The 12,707-nt window shown below is 38.7% G+C and overlaps 2 protein-coding genes across 3 annotated transcripts; one reads left to right on the top strand and one right to left on the bottom strand.

Annotated features, from left to right (window-relative positions):
• Positions 1-119: 119 nt before the first annotated feature.
• LOC116288311 (cyclic nucleotide-binding domain-containing protein 2) lies at positions 120-8,686 on the top strand. 2 transcript variants are annotated; one of them, XM_089039054.1, is made up of 18 exons: positions 120-769; positions 1,688-1,758; positions 2,375-2,534; positions 2,925-2,999; positions 3,081-3,169; positions 3,488-3,561; positions 4,123-4,211; positions 4,619-4,702; positions 4,958-5,025; positions 5,155-5,232; positions 5,686-5,746; positions 6,078-6,255; positions 6,647-6,766; positions 6,960-7,012; positions 7,097-7,189; positions 7,518-7,571; positions 8,225-8,314; positions 8,509-8,686. In XM_089039054.1, exons 1-18 carry the CDS (start codon positions 398-400, stop codon positions 8,599-8,601), a joined length of 1,902 nt encoding a protein of 633 aa, XP_088895180.1. In that variant the 5' UTR covers positions 120-397; the 3' UTR covers positions 8,602-8,686. The 2 variants fall into 2 exon arrangements, with proteins under 2 accessions (XP_088895180.1, XP_088895179.1); XM_089039053.1 differs by having other exon boundaries at positions 7,518-7,580.
• Positions 8,687-8,709: 23 nt separating this feature from the next.
• On the bottom strand, positions 8,710-12,616 carry LOC116288310 (kelch-like protein 8). The gene is made up of 3 exons (XM_031695083.2): positions 11,218-12,616; positions 10,365-10,564; positions 8,710-9,669 (listed from the first exon to the last, which is right to left on the bottom strand). Exons 1-3 carry the CDS (start codon positions 12,393-12,395, stop codon positions 9,305-9,307), a joined length of 1,743 nt encoding a protein of 580 aa, XP_031550943.2. The 5' UTR covers positions 12,396-12,616; the 3' UTR covers positions 8,710-9,304.
• Positions 12,617-12,707: the final 91 nt, after the last annotated feature.

The following is a 12,707-nucleotide window of genomic DNA, read 5'->3' as shown; positions in this document are numbered from 1 at the left end:
AAAGGGAACCTAGGAGAGGGGATGTCCAGACCGTCTGGTCGTGAGACTGAATGATGTTTTATCGATGTCAGTCAATCGTCTCGTGACCTCTGTGAAAACACCACGCACGTACACATTAGTGGCAGATTCGAAAAAGCACGTTGTGGTATACAAGGCAAGTTTCATCGCTTTTTGACTGTGCCTTTAACTGCATTCAGTTGAAATCATAAGAGCAAACTAAGCTTTGCTTATAGCGGGGGAAATCGTCTTAAAATGTCGTTGAAAACTTTAAATGGGATAATGACAGTAAGTTGTCAACACTAAAACAAAACACAAGACCGTCAACTTCACTCACACGGATTTCATAAGTTCAACGGTAAAGCAGTTCAGTTATCAAGGGGTTTTGCCAGTCTTAAACATGAACAACAGCCGTCCAAGAACGCCATTAGTCCGCGAAAAACACAAACCTTTTCGAAGACTAGAGCTCAATGACAGGCAAACAAACTACAGTCTTTCAAACAAGGTCCCTCTTTGGGACGACCAAGGTCATCTGAAATACAAGAAATGGCGAGCTCTAGTGGCTCAGGCCAAAGTTGTGTTTTCCGAAGGACGACGTTACGGTGAATTGACTAACTCTACCGGGAACTCTACCACCAAATGCGAATCCAGAAAATGTTTTAGCGATAGTAAAAACATTGACACCGTGAGAAGGAAGGAGATGAAGGTTTGTCTCGACAAATGGAAAACTAACCTAGCGAGGAAAGACAGAGTGGAACGCCTCAATTTTAAGGTTGAGTATGTGTGTTGTTGTCAAGTAAACAAGTAGTTGTCTGGACTGTGTTGTCAAACGTTGCAATGAAATTCCAGCTGAATACTATTTTAATTGGAGCACAGGTTTATCAACTAATGCGGCGTGCGTGGTGATTTTTGCTTCTTGGATATAAGATTTGAAGTAAAAATTATGAGAATTTTGTATACAATATTATATATGGGTTAAGTTATACCTTGATGTAACAGGCTCGAAGTAGAATGACAGTGTAGCAGTATGTTAGACATGGCTTGGAAAACTTTAGATTTAATGGCTATTCTTGTTTGTGTCATCACCTATATAGTTGACTTTGTTCAGGTTTGTCACGCGTCTTCGAAAAAAATCTATGACAAAAATGATAGTGTAACAATTGAATCTCGTATCCATCATGCTCAATAATAGTTTGAAAGTAACCATCAATTTTTCTCAGTCTCTGGTTGATGTTAACTAAGTATTAAAGAACACTCCGAACGCCAGGACATTTATTGCATATATTTCAGGGAAAGAGGTTACCTATTGCTCATTTATCTCATTTATACATGGTCACAGTAAATCTCCTTTCCTTCCCCCTTGTATTCTGCCCAATGATGATCACCCTATATATCGGTGTGTAGACAGTCTATTCAACTTAACTCCTTAAAATCTTCTTTCCCTCTTTTCTTCACTCTATCCAGTGATAAATTTTACATTAGAGTGCATACCATGCATATGTCCTTGAAAAATTTAACAACATCGTACAAATTAGTGCAAAGTTTTGTTGGTCTACTGAACTTACTAATTTGTTCAATTTTTTACCAACATTTTCACGGATATATCGGATGCACTCTATTAATGTGAGAAGCTTGCGCCTAAACATAACCTGAGTATATATATTTATTTATTTATTTTGTTTCGTTTCAGCCATTAGAATGTTTTCGAAGAATCGCCAGGATCGTGCGTACGTTACTTAGAGTAGGGAATGCTTTGAAGAGGTGTGTGATAGATATATCTATAAGCAGACACGTCGTTGCGCCGTGTGCCGTGCCGTGCCGTGCACAGACATATGAAAACTATTCTATTTTGGTTTTTCATCACGCGACCGAGACATTTTTACTCGAAAAATATACGAAAAGAAAGCTAAATTCGTAATTAAATGGTACACGAAATCATAGCATATCATGCGTAATTGACACAGCACTGCGCATGGCGGAAACCCCTGCCGCAAAATAGCCTGCCTATCTTGTAGAGTTTTGCGCTAAACGAGAGGTCTGTTTTTTATGTTAGCATCGCAGCCCTATCTCGCTTCCTTCCTGCGACTACCCGCTATTTTAGAGCATTTTAATTTTAAAAACACTTGAGCGTTAGTTGTTGCAAGCACGAAAGATTATACGTTGGTTTGGTTTGGTGTTAAGAACTTATTAGATGCAAATGTTTGTACATTAAAAATAATTCCATGATACCATTCCACCCTCAAGAACGTGTTGAGTCGCAACATGTTCCAGTCCGTATGCTGATCATACGACATCTTTTAAATCAATTAGTCAAGTAAACCAAGAAGCATCGCGTGATTTCGCTAAGCTGTTCTAACACTAAGTGGTTGTTTGATAGTGATCCTAAGCGTGATCTGGGAGAAGGGATATGTAAATCATTCCTGGAGATGATGGAAGCGTACATGATGATGAAGAATAAGGCATTCATAACCAGTCTGCCTGCTGCTGACACAGGACCTGCTCTTTTTGATCCTACTTTATTCAAGGCTAATAAAGAGGCAGGTGGATTGAAATATTCTTTTGTTCAGAATACTGAAAGATTCCACATACGAACACAACTACCCATATCACTACTCACCCACCTATTGACTTATTCCACTACCCACTAACTAATCAATACACATAACACTACAGACACCACCAACAACCACTATCGATCCACCACCCATACCACTATCCACCCATCCGCTACTCATTCCACTATCCACCCACCCGCTACTCATTCCACTATCCACCCACCGGCTCTCCATCGCTCATACCTGACCATTCACCGCTAACACGCACCCAACAACTCTCACCACCACAACTACCATTAACTACCACCATATATCGACGACATTGAATAAAGATATCCTGAAACATGCAGTCCTCGTGTACTCTCCCCACAGATTCAAATTAGTAAGGAAGTGAGGAATATCCTAAATCTTCGAGCCGATGAAAGGACGCCTGATCAACTACAAACAGTAAGAACAGACACGGGTGTATGCATATTCTGCGTGAATCCCTGACTTTACAGTAAAACAAATACTTCGTTATCTCTTGAGGTACTTTATGCCTGTCAAACATTATCCGCCTTCGCTGAACTTCCTCTTCACATGCAGGAGTCTATTTGTAAAGTGGCTTGGCATCAAAGGTCGGTATTGCTAAAATGTAAAATTTAATATTTTTGTCTTTAGTCCTTCAAACTTTTCGAAACGCCAATGAACCTCTTTTTCGCCGGAATTTCGCGGTGGATCCTAAGCAAGAACAGGGATTTGTAATTCGAAAAGAAAAAAAGAACACGAAAAAAAATATCGCGAACAATTCATTAATTTACCTTTATCGGAGTTAGTCACTTTAGAAGAGCGCGCAGCATCGAGGAAAAATCTTATGATAAGATGCATGGTATATGGCTATGCGGCACGCTACATAAACCACCATTGTTCACTTTGATCATATTGTTATTTTATAGTCTCCCTGCGAACAAGATTATAATCAAGCAAGGCCACCTGCCTGAAAATTTTTACTTTATCATGTCTGGTGCCAGTAAGTAGGATAACTGTGTTATATCGTATGTGTGCTCTTAGTTCTGTCTCAGTAGCGGTATGGTCTAAGTAGACAAAGGAATCTCCTTTTCCAACCTCGTCTCCAGGGCCCTCTCTATCTCTCTCTCTCTCTCTCTTCAACGTAAGAGGAGGTTGATTTCTTTCCCAAATCTTACTCCAGGTGTGCGCGCACATCCCCGCCACCCCCATGCGCGTCTTACAAAGAGGGGTTATTAACAAATACTCTGGCTTTGGAAAAGGGTTTAAGTTAATTCAAACACTCTATGTTCTGTCCACGAGCATCAATAAAGGCGGTGGCGTGACGAGTGGAGTGGCTATACCATGACATACCTCAGCCTTGTGATTGGATAACGCGCAACAAGACAATAGAAAGCCATTTAAGAGCTAGCATGTTTTAGCGTACCTGCCGTAAGTCAGTGCCGCACTCTGCTCACGCAAAGAATATTCCAACATGGCATCACAATGCGTGCACATAATGTATACATCCAAAATATATCTAAGATCCTTTTGTAAGGACTGATTCGATTATATGGATTTCTAGTCACGGTTGTATCAGAGAATGACTCAACTAAAGGAGATGAAAATGTTTTTACGTCACTAGCAACTCTAAAAAGAGGGACAAGCTTTGGAGTAAGTATGGTTCTTATGGTCTTTTCACTGGAACTTTTGAACTCGATTAAAAAACAAGTGTATCACAGTCTTTTTGTGTATTTTGTTGTTGTTGTTGTTGTCTGTCTGTCTGTCTGTCTGTCTGTCTGTCTGTCTGTCTGTCTGTCTGTTTGTTTGTTTTTGGTTGTTGAATCGTGATATGAGAGTGTGAGATTCAAAATTCCCTGCAATTTACTGAAAGCATGCAGAAAATCTTTATTCTTTTAGAAAAAATTGGAAAACGAAAAACTAAAAGAGAGATCTAATATAAGAAAGGATTACAAACTTGACGGAGTCGAATATACGTTCACACAACAAACGATCTCATGATTTATTTTGGAACTAAAGAGAAAAAGAAATATTTTTTGTTCTTTCGTCATCGTATTTAGGACACAGCGATCTTGAAGACATGTAGACGAACCGCTACTGTAGTAAGCAAGGATGCGGTACAGTTACTAGTCATCGGAAGAGAGGTAATTAATCTGCAATAATCATTAATACATGAATAATAATCATCGTCATCACTATTATCATCGTCATCATCATTACCATGACCATTATTATCACCATCATCACCAACATGATTATTATGTCACCATCACCATCATTTCCACTAATTGACCTCAGCTAGCTATTATAGTACATAATTGATAAAAAATTAGCTATGAAAGCAGAACAGCTGCAAATTATTTTATCTAATTCTTCCTGATGACGAATCTTTCTCGTAGGATTATCAAAGTATATTCATGGGGAGAAGCAAGGATGGACAAGAACCGAGGCATATCAAGTTCTGCAGGTAAGATGAATAAGTCAAGGATTTTAAAAGGTCTCTCACTTCGTCAGAAAACATCACAAACTGAGCTATGAGCGCAGAAGTAGTTAAAACGGCTAAAACTTTCTCATACTGTTATGGTCTTTATCACAGGACTCTTGGATTCCTGGCCGAATTTCCTATTCATTTACTGGTTGACAACCAAACTGACTGTATGTTTCACTATTTCAGGTACGTCTATATAGCGTGCGCTGTTTATAAATCGAATCATCAATATGCCGAAATCTTACTGCCGAAGCAATTACAGACGCAGACAGAGATGCGCAAACGAATTCCCGTGCTAAAGGGTCAGACTTTGTTTGCGCGAATTATAGTAATACAGACTACATTTGCAACGAATTCTATCTAGAGTGCATACCACATATTATCCGTGAAAGACTTTGTAAGAAATTGTACAAATTTGCGCAAATTAGTAAGTTCAGTAGACCTCAGTAGACCTTAGACCTACAAAACTTTGTACTAATTTGTATAGTTTGTTAACTTTTTTACGTATATATGGTATGCACTTCATGAAAGAAATATAGAGACAAAAAGATTGCGCAATCAATAAACGTGCTCAGTTAGACTTTCAAGTCAAGCATGCATTCATTTTACAGTAATTCTGTCTGTATTTCTGTACTTCAGAAGAGGAACCGTAATCGTTAAAGACAGCCACAAGTCCGACTGGATCTACATTGTCGTCTCGGTAAGAAGTTTCTTAGAACGTCAAGGCTGGTCATGCCTCACCTTCTCCTCTCTCCCCACCCCCACCCCCCACACTTTCACCACACTCCCTCACATCGCTGTCAGATTTTTGGCAGCGTTTTCAGATTTTTCACATCGCTTTCAGATTGATTTTTCAAATGGTTTTCGGATAGTTCCGTCATTCTCCCAAATCATTTTGCTGTTTCCAAACTTTTGAGACTACCATTATTCAGTGTCACAATTTTCATTTTTCTGATTTCCTTATGTCTGTACATGTTAAGCAAAGTTTTCGTATTAGACAGCGTTTCATTGGCGATGTTTTCAATCATCAGGGGATGTGTGAAGTACTTCTAAACCTCGAAGAAGCCACACCCAAGTTAACAGGCAAACAGATCGACGCACAAGTATCGCACGTTGACATGCTCACTTACTTGACTGAAGAACGTCACTCTAACTTAAGTCAATACGCGCTGAATTCAAAAAATAAGAAACCAAAAGAAATAGTTAAAGGTTCGTAAACAGCCTTATATTGTGATGAAAAAAATGACTGGAAATTGAGTTATTTCTGGTAACTGAAACCCGCGCTTTAAGAAAAGGTCGAAATAGACAAGACTTGTTAAAATGCTTAAAGAACACGTAGTTCCATGACATGACGGCGACGCCGACGGTAGCGTGACTGTGTCTCGTGATCATCTCCTCCTCGTGACAACACATAGATACACAGACGTGCGCACATTCCTATGTCTTTTCGACTTGCGGGAAAATATATCTAAAAGGCAGCGTTACCAGTAAGGCTTTCCGTCCACCTCAGGATGGTAAAGTTGGATAAATAAATAAATAAATAAATTACCTCATTTTTAAGAACGCTGTTTTCTCAAATTGAACATCTATGTATTTGTAGAGAGGCCAAGTTCTTGCGATTTACCACATATAAAAACAAAAAGTAGGGATTATTTGTCCTCCCAGAGAAAAAGAGTCGTCAGATCAGCTTTGAGTGAGTCTACGCTAAGCACTGGACGACGTAAGTACACTACCACCAAGTTTATTAGATGAATTATGGACATGTACATTGCCACCCAGGTACTCACGCACCCCTTTTCCCACCCCCACCCCACCCCCCACCCAAAACACCCCCCCCCCCCCCCCAAAAAAACAGCACCACCACCACATCGAAATGGGGAAAACATTAATATCAGTAAATATTTCTGTTGTAGACTCCAGGATATCAGACGTTAGTAGAAACCGTTCATCGACTACAGCATCAATCGTAAGTAAAATATATGCTTTAAAAGGTCTTAAAAACATATAATTACCTGTATTCAGGCAGCCATTCTTACCACCATTTTTTCAGTTTCCTGTTACAGATATAGATGGCATAAGACACAAAAAAGCAAAGAAACAAGTATTTGTTCGAATTGATATTCAACATCCGAGAAGCATATTTGTGAGTACTGCGACCATGGTATCAGTTATGTGGTCTGGGGGTCGGCTATTCTCTCCTTTGATACCTTCAAGCTGGAAAATTTTCCTGTTTAATTCATTTATACCTCCCATTTATTATTAAAGGTCGGCTTTAATTGCCTTCAGGTCCGAAATGGTGGCTCAGCTTCTATGGAAGCCTAGGTGGAATATAGCCTGTGTGCAGCCGGACTTTTCTCTCATATAGTAAACTTGACAGTTAGTTACTTCAGCTGCACGCAGGCTAGGTGGAATGAAATATTTGAATTTTTGTCATCCTCTTGCTTATCCTGAAATAAACTACTGTTTTTCAGGGTCTTTCAAGTCTAGATTTTGACAATACTGGAGAAACCAGCGAAACTGCTTCGGTAAGCCTGGTAAGTCTTTCTTGAAGTTTAAAGTTTATAAACTTATTAATAGAGCATTAGTAGAGTTTAATTATGGTCACAACTGGGATTTGGGCTTCCTGTGTACTGAAGAGATTGAAAATTGCGGTAAAATGTTTGCTAATCCATTTGTTGTACAAAATGTATTATTTCCACCAAAACCGTGACCGAAAAGTTCTATCCATCAACTCTAATGGTCATTATTAAGTAGAGGGGATTGCTTTTTTGGTTTTTGCATAGATACTTGTCGTAAGCTTACCTTCATTTTCTGGTACTGATAAATCGACTGGTAGCTTGTGGTTTGTAACAGCTTTGTTCCATTCTGTTAAAAACTTTCCTTCACGACAGCTTCTTTGATACTTCTCCACCTCATACTTAGTTCAAAATATTTGATTTTCGGAAAGAAAAAGCCATTTCCCTTAGTATGTCTTAGATTTTTCGATGCCTGTTTTGATATCGCATGTCCATACGCGCGATAATATGTAAATTAGATGCAAAATAGTATATGACTTTTCGGACAAGGTTCGGGTAACAAGTCGAGCCCCATTCGGAAATGAAAAAACAGTTCAAACCTGTAGCGACCCGTATAATGATGGCAATCGCATTACAGATTATTAATGATTATTTTTATATAGGTTAGCAGAGGAGCTGAGTGTGTGATGATTTCGAAAAAGTTTTTTATAGCACATGCAAAGGAACACACAAAAGCATGGATAAGACATAATGTAAGTATAGTTTTACTATATGTAATTTTCTTTTTGCCCCTTTGTCATACAAGACTTAGGAAGTCCCAAGGTAGCTGAGGGAGGGTAGGGACAAGACATCTTTTGTAACATATATGAATATGGTTTTGATGAAATGCTTTCAAAAACAATATGTTAATTCATACATGTTTTGTTAATTTTTTTTAATACAACAGGTTGTTCCGTATCCAACCAAAGAAGTTCTACAGAAGAATCTGCAACAGAGGGTTACCTGGAATGCCTACAAACAAGAAATGATAACATTATAATATTACATATTATATGGAAAGTCAAAGCCGCATAACACATACTCATATTTTATGCTAATTATTTTATTGAAATCTATTAAAATCTTCCAATTATTATATATATACAAGTTAAGTTTTTAACTTTTTTTTATTACCAAAAACTCTTACAACCATTTCTAACAACCTTTTAAACTTTGGTGTAATGTTTCCCCATTTTATTTATAATGTGATGTTTCCCCATTTCATTTATTTAACAGTTAGGACATAAATGAGTATGCATACAACTCAAATAAGATTGCACGCAGGAGGTTGCTTAGCATGAAGGAAGCATAAGAGCTTGCACGAGGCATAGTCTAGTTCTGGTGGATTACAAGCTGAGTTAAATGAGTCTGTCTTTGATTGATGTCCATACAAACTTAATTCTTAATGTATCTCATTCATAGTTTGTCCGAAACATCTGTAAAATAATTTACAGATTTAAAATGCACATTGCAAAATAACTACTGGTAAGCTGACATTTCAATAAATACATTATTTAGCAAAATTGAGTTTAAAATTGAGGTTCGGATAAGAAATTTAAGAATTTTTGTTTTACAGAATTCCAAATGTTTTATTTAATTGTGTTTTTGTCTGCATTTTGCAGTCTTACTTAAATTATGTGAATACCAAGTTGAAAAAATGTTCTATTTGTAGGGTACTTGATTGTCATGAAGGATTAGCCTCTCTATTCAGTCTTAACACTCTTTTCAAGACAGTTCAAATCTTTCAGCATCTCTACATCACAAAGACAACCTGCAACACCTGAGCCAGCACGAGGGGTACTCATCTCTGCACTTCCCTCCCATACATCTCTTATGGGGTCATAGGATTCCATAGATCCAAGGTATTGAGCACCATTGTGCCCTCCTACAGCCCAGATACGTTCACCCATGGCTCCCACACCTACTCCTCCTCGACAGGTACTCATACAGGCTACATAGGTCCACTGATTTGTTGATGGGTCATATCGCTCAACTGAATTAAGTGGGGAAGAGTCATCAAAGCCACCAATGGCATAGAGGTATTGACCAACGACAGCTACACCTACACCTGAAACAATTAAGTTAGGGTATTATAAATAACAATAAACCACTAATAAACATAGAAATGCTGCATTTAAAGTTTGAATCTGCAATCCAGCTATTGCCCCAACTAAGCTCGCCCAGAGTCATTAGTTTGGTCACCCATAATACATGGCTCAGATCGCGCAGTGTTGAAGTCTGTTCACCACTTTTCCTTAAAAGGAAAATATCAAAGCGATAACATAAATGAAACTCGTAAGCCTGTAGGAAAGCTTTATAAAACATTACATTTTGTAAAGCATCTTAGATTAATTTTGGGCAATCATTACAAGGTACAACCGTTGAATCCTTATATCTGGAGAAATTTAGGGAAGGGCTCCACCTTTTGTCCCTTTGTCTATCCTACATAAGTCATTGTGTCTATTATGCTATTTCATCAAGGAAGCCACACACCCCACCCCACCCCCCCCCCCCCCCCCCCCCCCCCAGCTTTGAAGTATTCTGCATCTCCCTCTGCCTCTTTGAGGATCTCAGGAAATCCTGAATCAATAATTAGTTGGATTTGACTATAAAATACAGGGGCTCATTAAATTATTGTTATTGATTGATTCATTCTGCATATAGCCAAAGTGAAAAAACAAAGTTTAGAGAAAGGATGATGAGGGTGGAGGAAAGAAATATTGACTATTCAAAACAAAGCCCTCTATCCTTCAGAGACCTTACCTGCTCTGCGTCTGTTCATAGGAGCTACTTTTGTCCACTTGTTGGTATGTGGGTTATACCTCTCTACTGACTGTAGAGATACTGAGCCATCATTGCCACCCACAGCATACAGGTACCCATCGAGGCCAGCTATTCCTACACCACCACGTCTTTGCAACATGGGGCACACTAAGCTCCACTCATTGGCCTCAGGATCATACCTAAAATAAGATGAACATTTCGGGTCAAACTCTATTGATTAACTACAGGTACCACATGGTTGGCTTGTATGGTAGAGAGTTGGTCTGTTGTAAGAATGCATATTCAATCCCTGGCTAGACCAACAGGGTCATGTAGATGTGATGTTTTCATAAATATGTCACATCTGCAAAATGGTTGGACCTTCAAATGGCTTAAATTTCCACAACTAAGAGATGACCATTTTTGAAGCTCCTCAGAAGATGCTGTTTATTTAAAAACTATGAAAACAAATGTCAAGCTCATTTAATTCACCACAAGTTTCCCAGAGCACCTGACCAGTCACCATGGAGGTCAAAGGCTCAAGCCCTTTACTGTAGCTTGTGTTTTTTCATAAGAAAAAACAGATTGTATGCTTGACGAAACCAGGATTTTCAATAGAAGCTGGCAGCTGGTGAATCTCGCCAGGAATTTTACACAGAATTGCCAGCTATTTTGATCAAAGTTCCCCAAAATTTAGGAAAAATATGAGATTCAATGGCTGCTCCTCGTCTAATTCATTGTATTTTGCTGCTTACTCAAGCTGTTACTGAAAACCATGGAAGAAACACACTCACAATCTTTGTTTCTCCATTGTTATCAATGTAATTCATAAGTACCCCTTCTACTACTCTACCTTTCAACAGTTTCAAAGCAAGTTGATTCATCCAGACCCCCTGCTACATAAATAACTCCTCCCAACACCCCTGCTGACATCCCTCGTCGATATGTCGTCATAGCTGCAACATCACACCATCTGTTATTCACAGGATCAAAACATTCTACTGAATTTAAGTGCTGCACACCATCATGTCCTCCTATGGCATAAACAAGTCCATTCAAAGCTGCAACAGCAACATGTCTTCTTGGCGTTGAAAGTCTTGCTGTTGGGAACCACGAGTCATCAAACCAGTTGTAGCATTCGATACACTGGAATGGCTCACCAGTTTTTCCTCTCCCTCCTACAGAGAAAAGTGCGCCAGCTGTAATCTTTCTGGGTTGAGTTCTAAAACAACTAACATTAGCAGGGCTTAGTTTGTAATTCTTGGCTTCATCGATATAGTTTCTGCAATTCAGATTTTGACGTATCAATTCATTGCATTCTACATTCGTCAATAGATATTTAGTTGGTAACAAAGGAAGACGGATTTGTGAAAGCAATTCGGGAAGAAACTGGGTTCTTTTTTCAGAGTTGAAGTAAACCCACTTCAATATAGCTTCAAAGACATGTTCCTCTCGCTTCACATAGAGGTCGATGCCTGATATTATTTGAAGCAAATGTTTCTCAGAGAGTTTCAAAAACATATCTGTATTTACTAAAGACGCAAAGCAACGCCTTGAAAAAGCATCAGCTACATGAAGAAAATCTGTACATCCGTGTAGCTCAGCAAATGCTCTCATTTCCAAACAATTTGATGGATGAAGATGCTTCTTCATAAATTCACAACATGCTTGAACAACAAGATCCAGTTGAAGAACCGCAGAAGCATTCAGTAAAGCCTCGATATTATCAACGTTTATCGTGATTTTCCTCGTATAAATAAATCTTATTAACTCCGCAACAGCTGTTTCGGAAAGTCCTTGGATTGAGATGATGTCTTGAGAGGCTTCCAGCATTGCGTTTGTAAACATGCCTCGGAAATAAGGACTACAAGATGCTAAGATCACTCGATGGCACTTGATCTTTCTATCTCCAACTTGAAGCACAACGTCGCAGAGTTTCTGTTCTTCGAAGAGCTGGCCTAATATTTCAAAAGCTTGGAGTGGAAGACCCGTTGCTTCGTAGGAAAATGAGTCCAACAAGATGTCGCCCATGTTTTTCTGGTTTCTTGATCGACAAACAGTTTTTCTTTCTATGAGCTTTTTTCGCCGGCTTAAAAAATGGTTATTTTATACAAGAGAAGATCCTTGAAAAAACAACGATAACTATAAGATTTGTAAAGCACATTATTTCGTTCATAAAGGTAAACTAGATCATCTAGGAAGTCTAAAAATGAGGTAAAATAAACTTTCATTTTTGTTTTTTGCGTGACGTCGATTAAAATGAGCAAAGATGGCCGAACATATTCAAAGGCTTTTGATTGGACAAGACGTGTTGCTGTCACTAGTTCTCATACACAGGAACCC

The sequence above is a fragment of the Actinia tenebrosa genome, unplaced genomic scaffold (assembly GCF_029948245.1).
Source record: "Actinia tenebrosa isolate PJP-AT-01 unplaced genomic scaffold, QUT_ActTen_1.0 PGA_scaffold6__47_contigs__length_16458017, whole genome shotgun sequence".
NCBI lineage: Eukaryota > Metazoa > Cnidaria > Anthozoa > Actiniaria > Actiniidae > Actinia > Actinia tenebrosa.
This window is presented reverse-complemented; position numbering and strand designations above follow the sequence as displayed.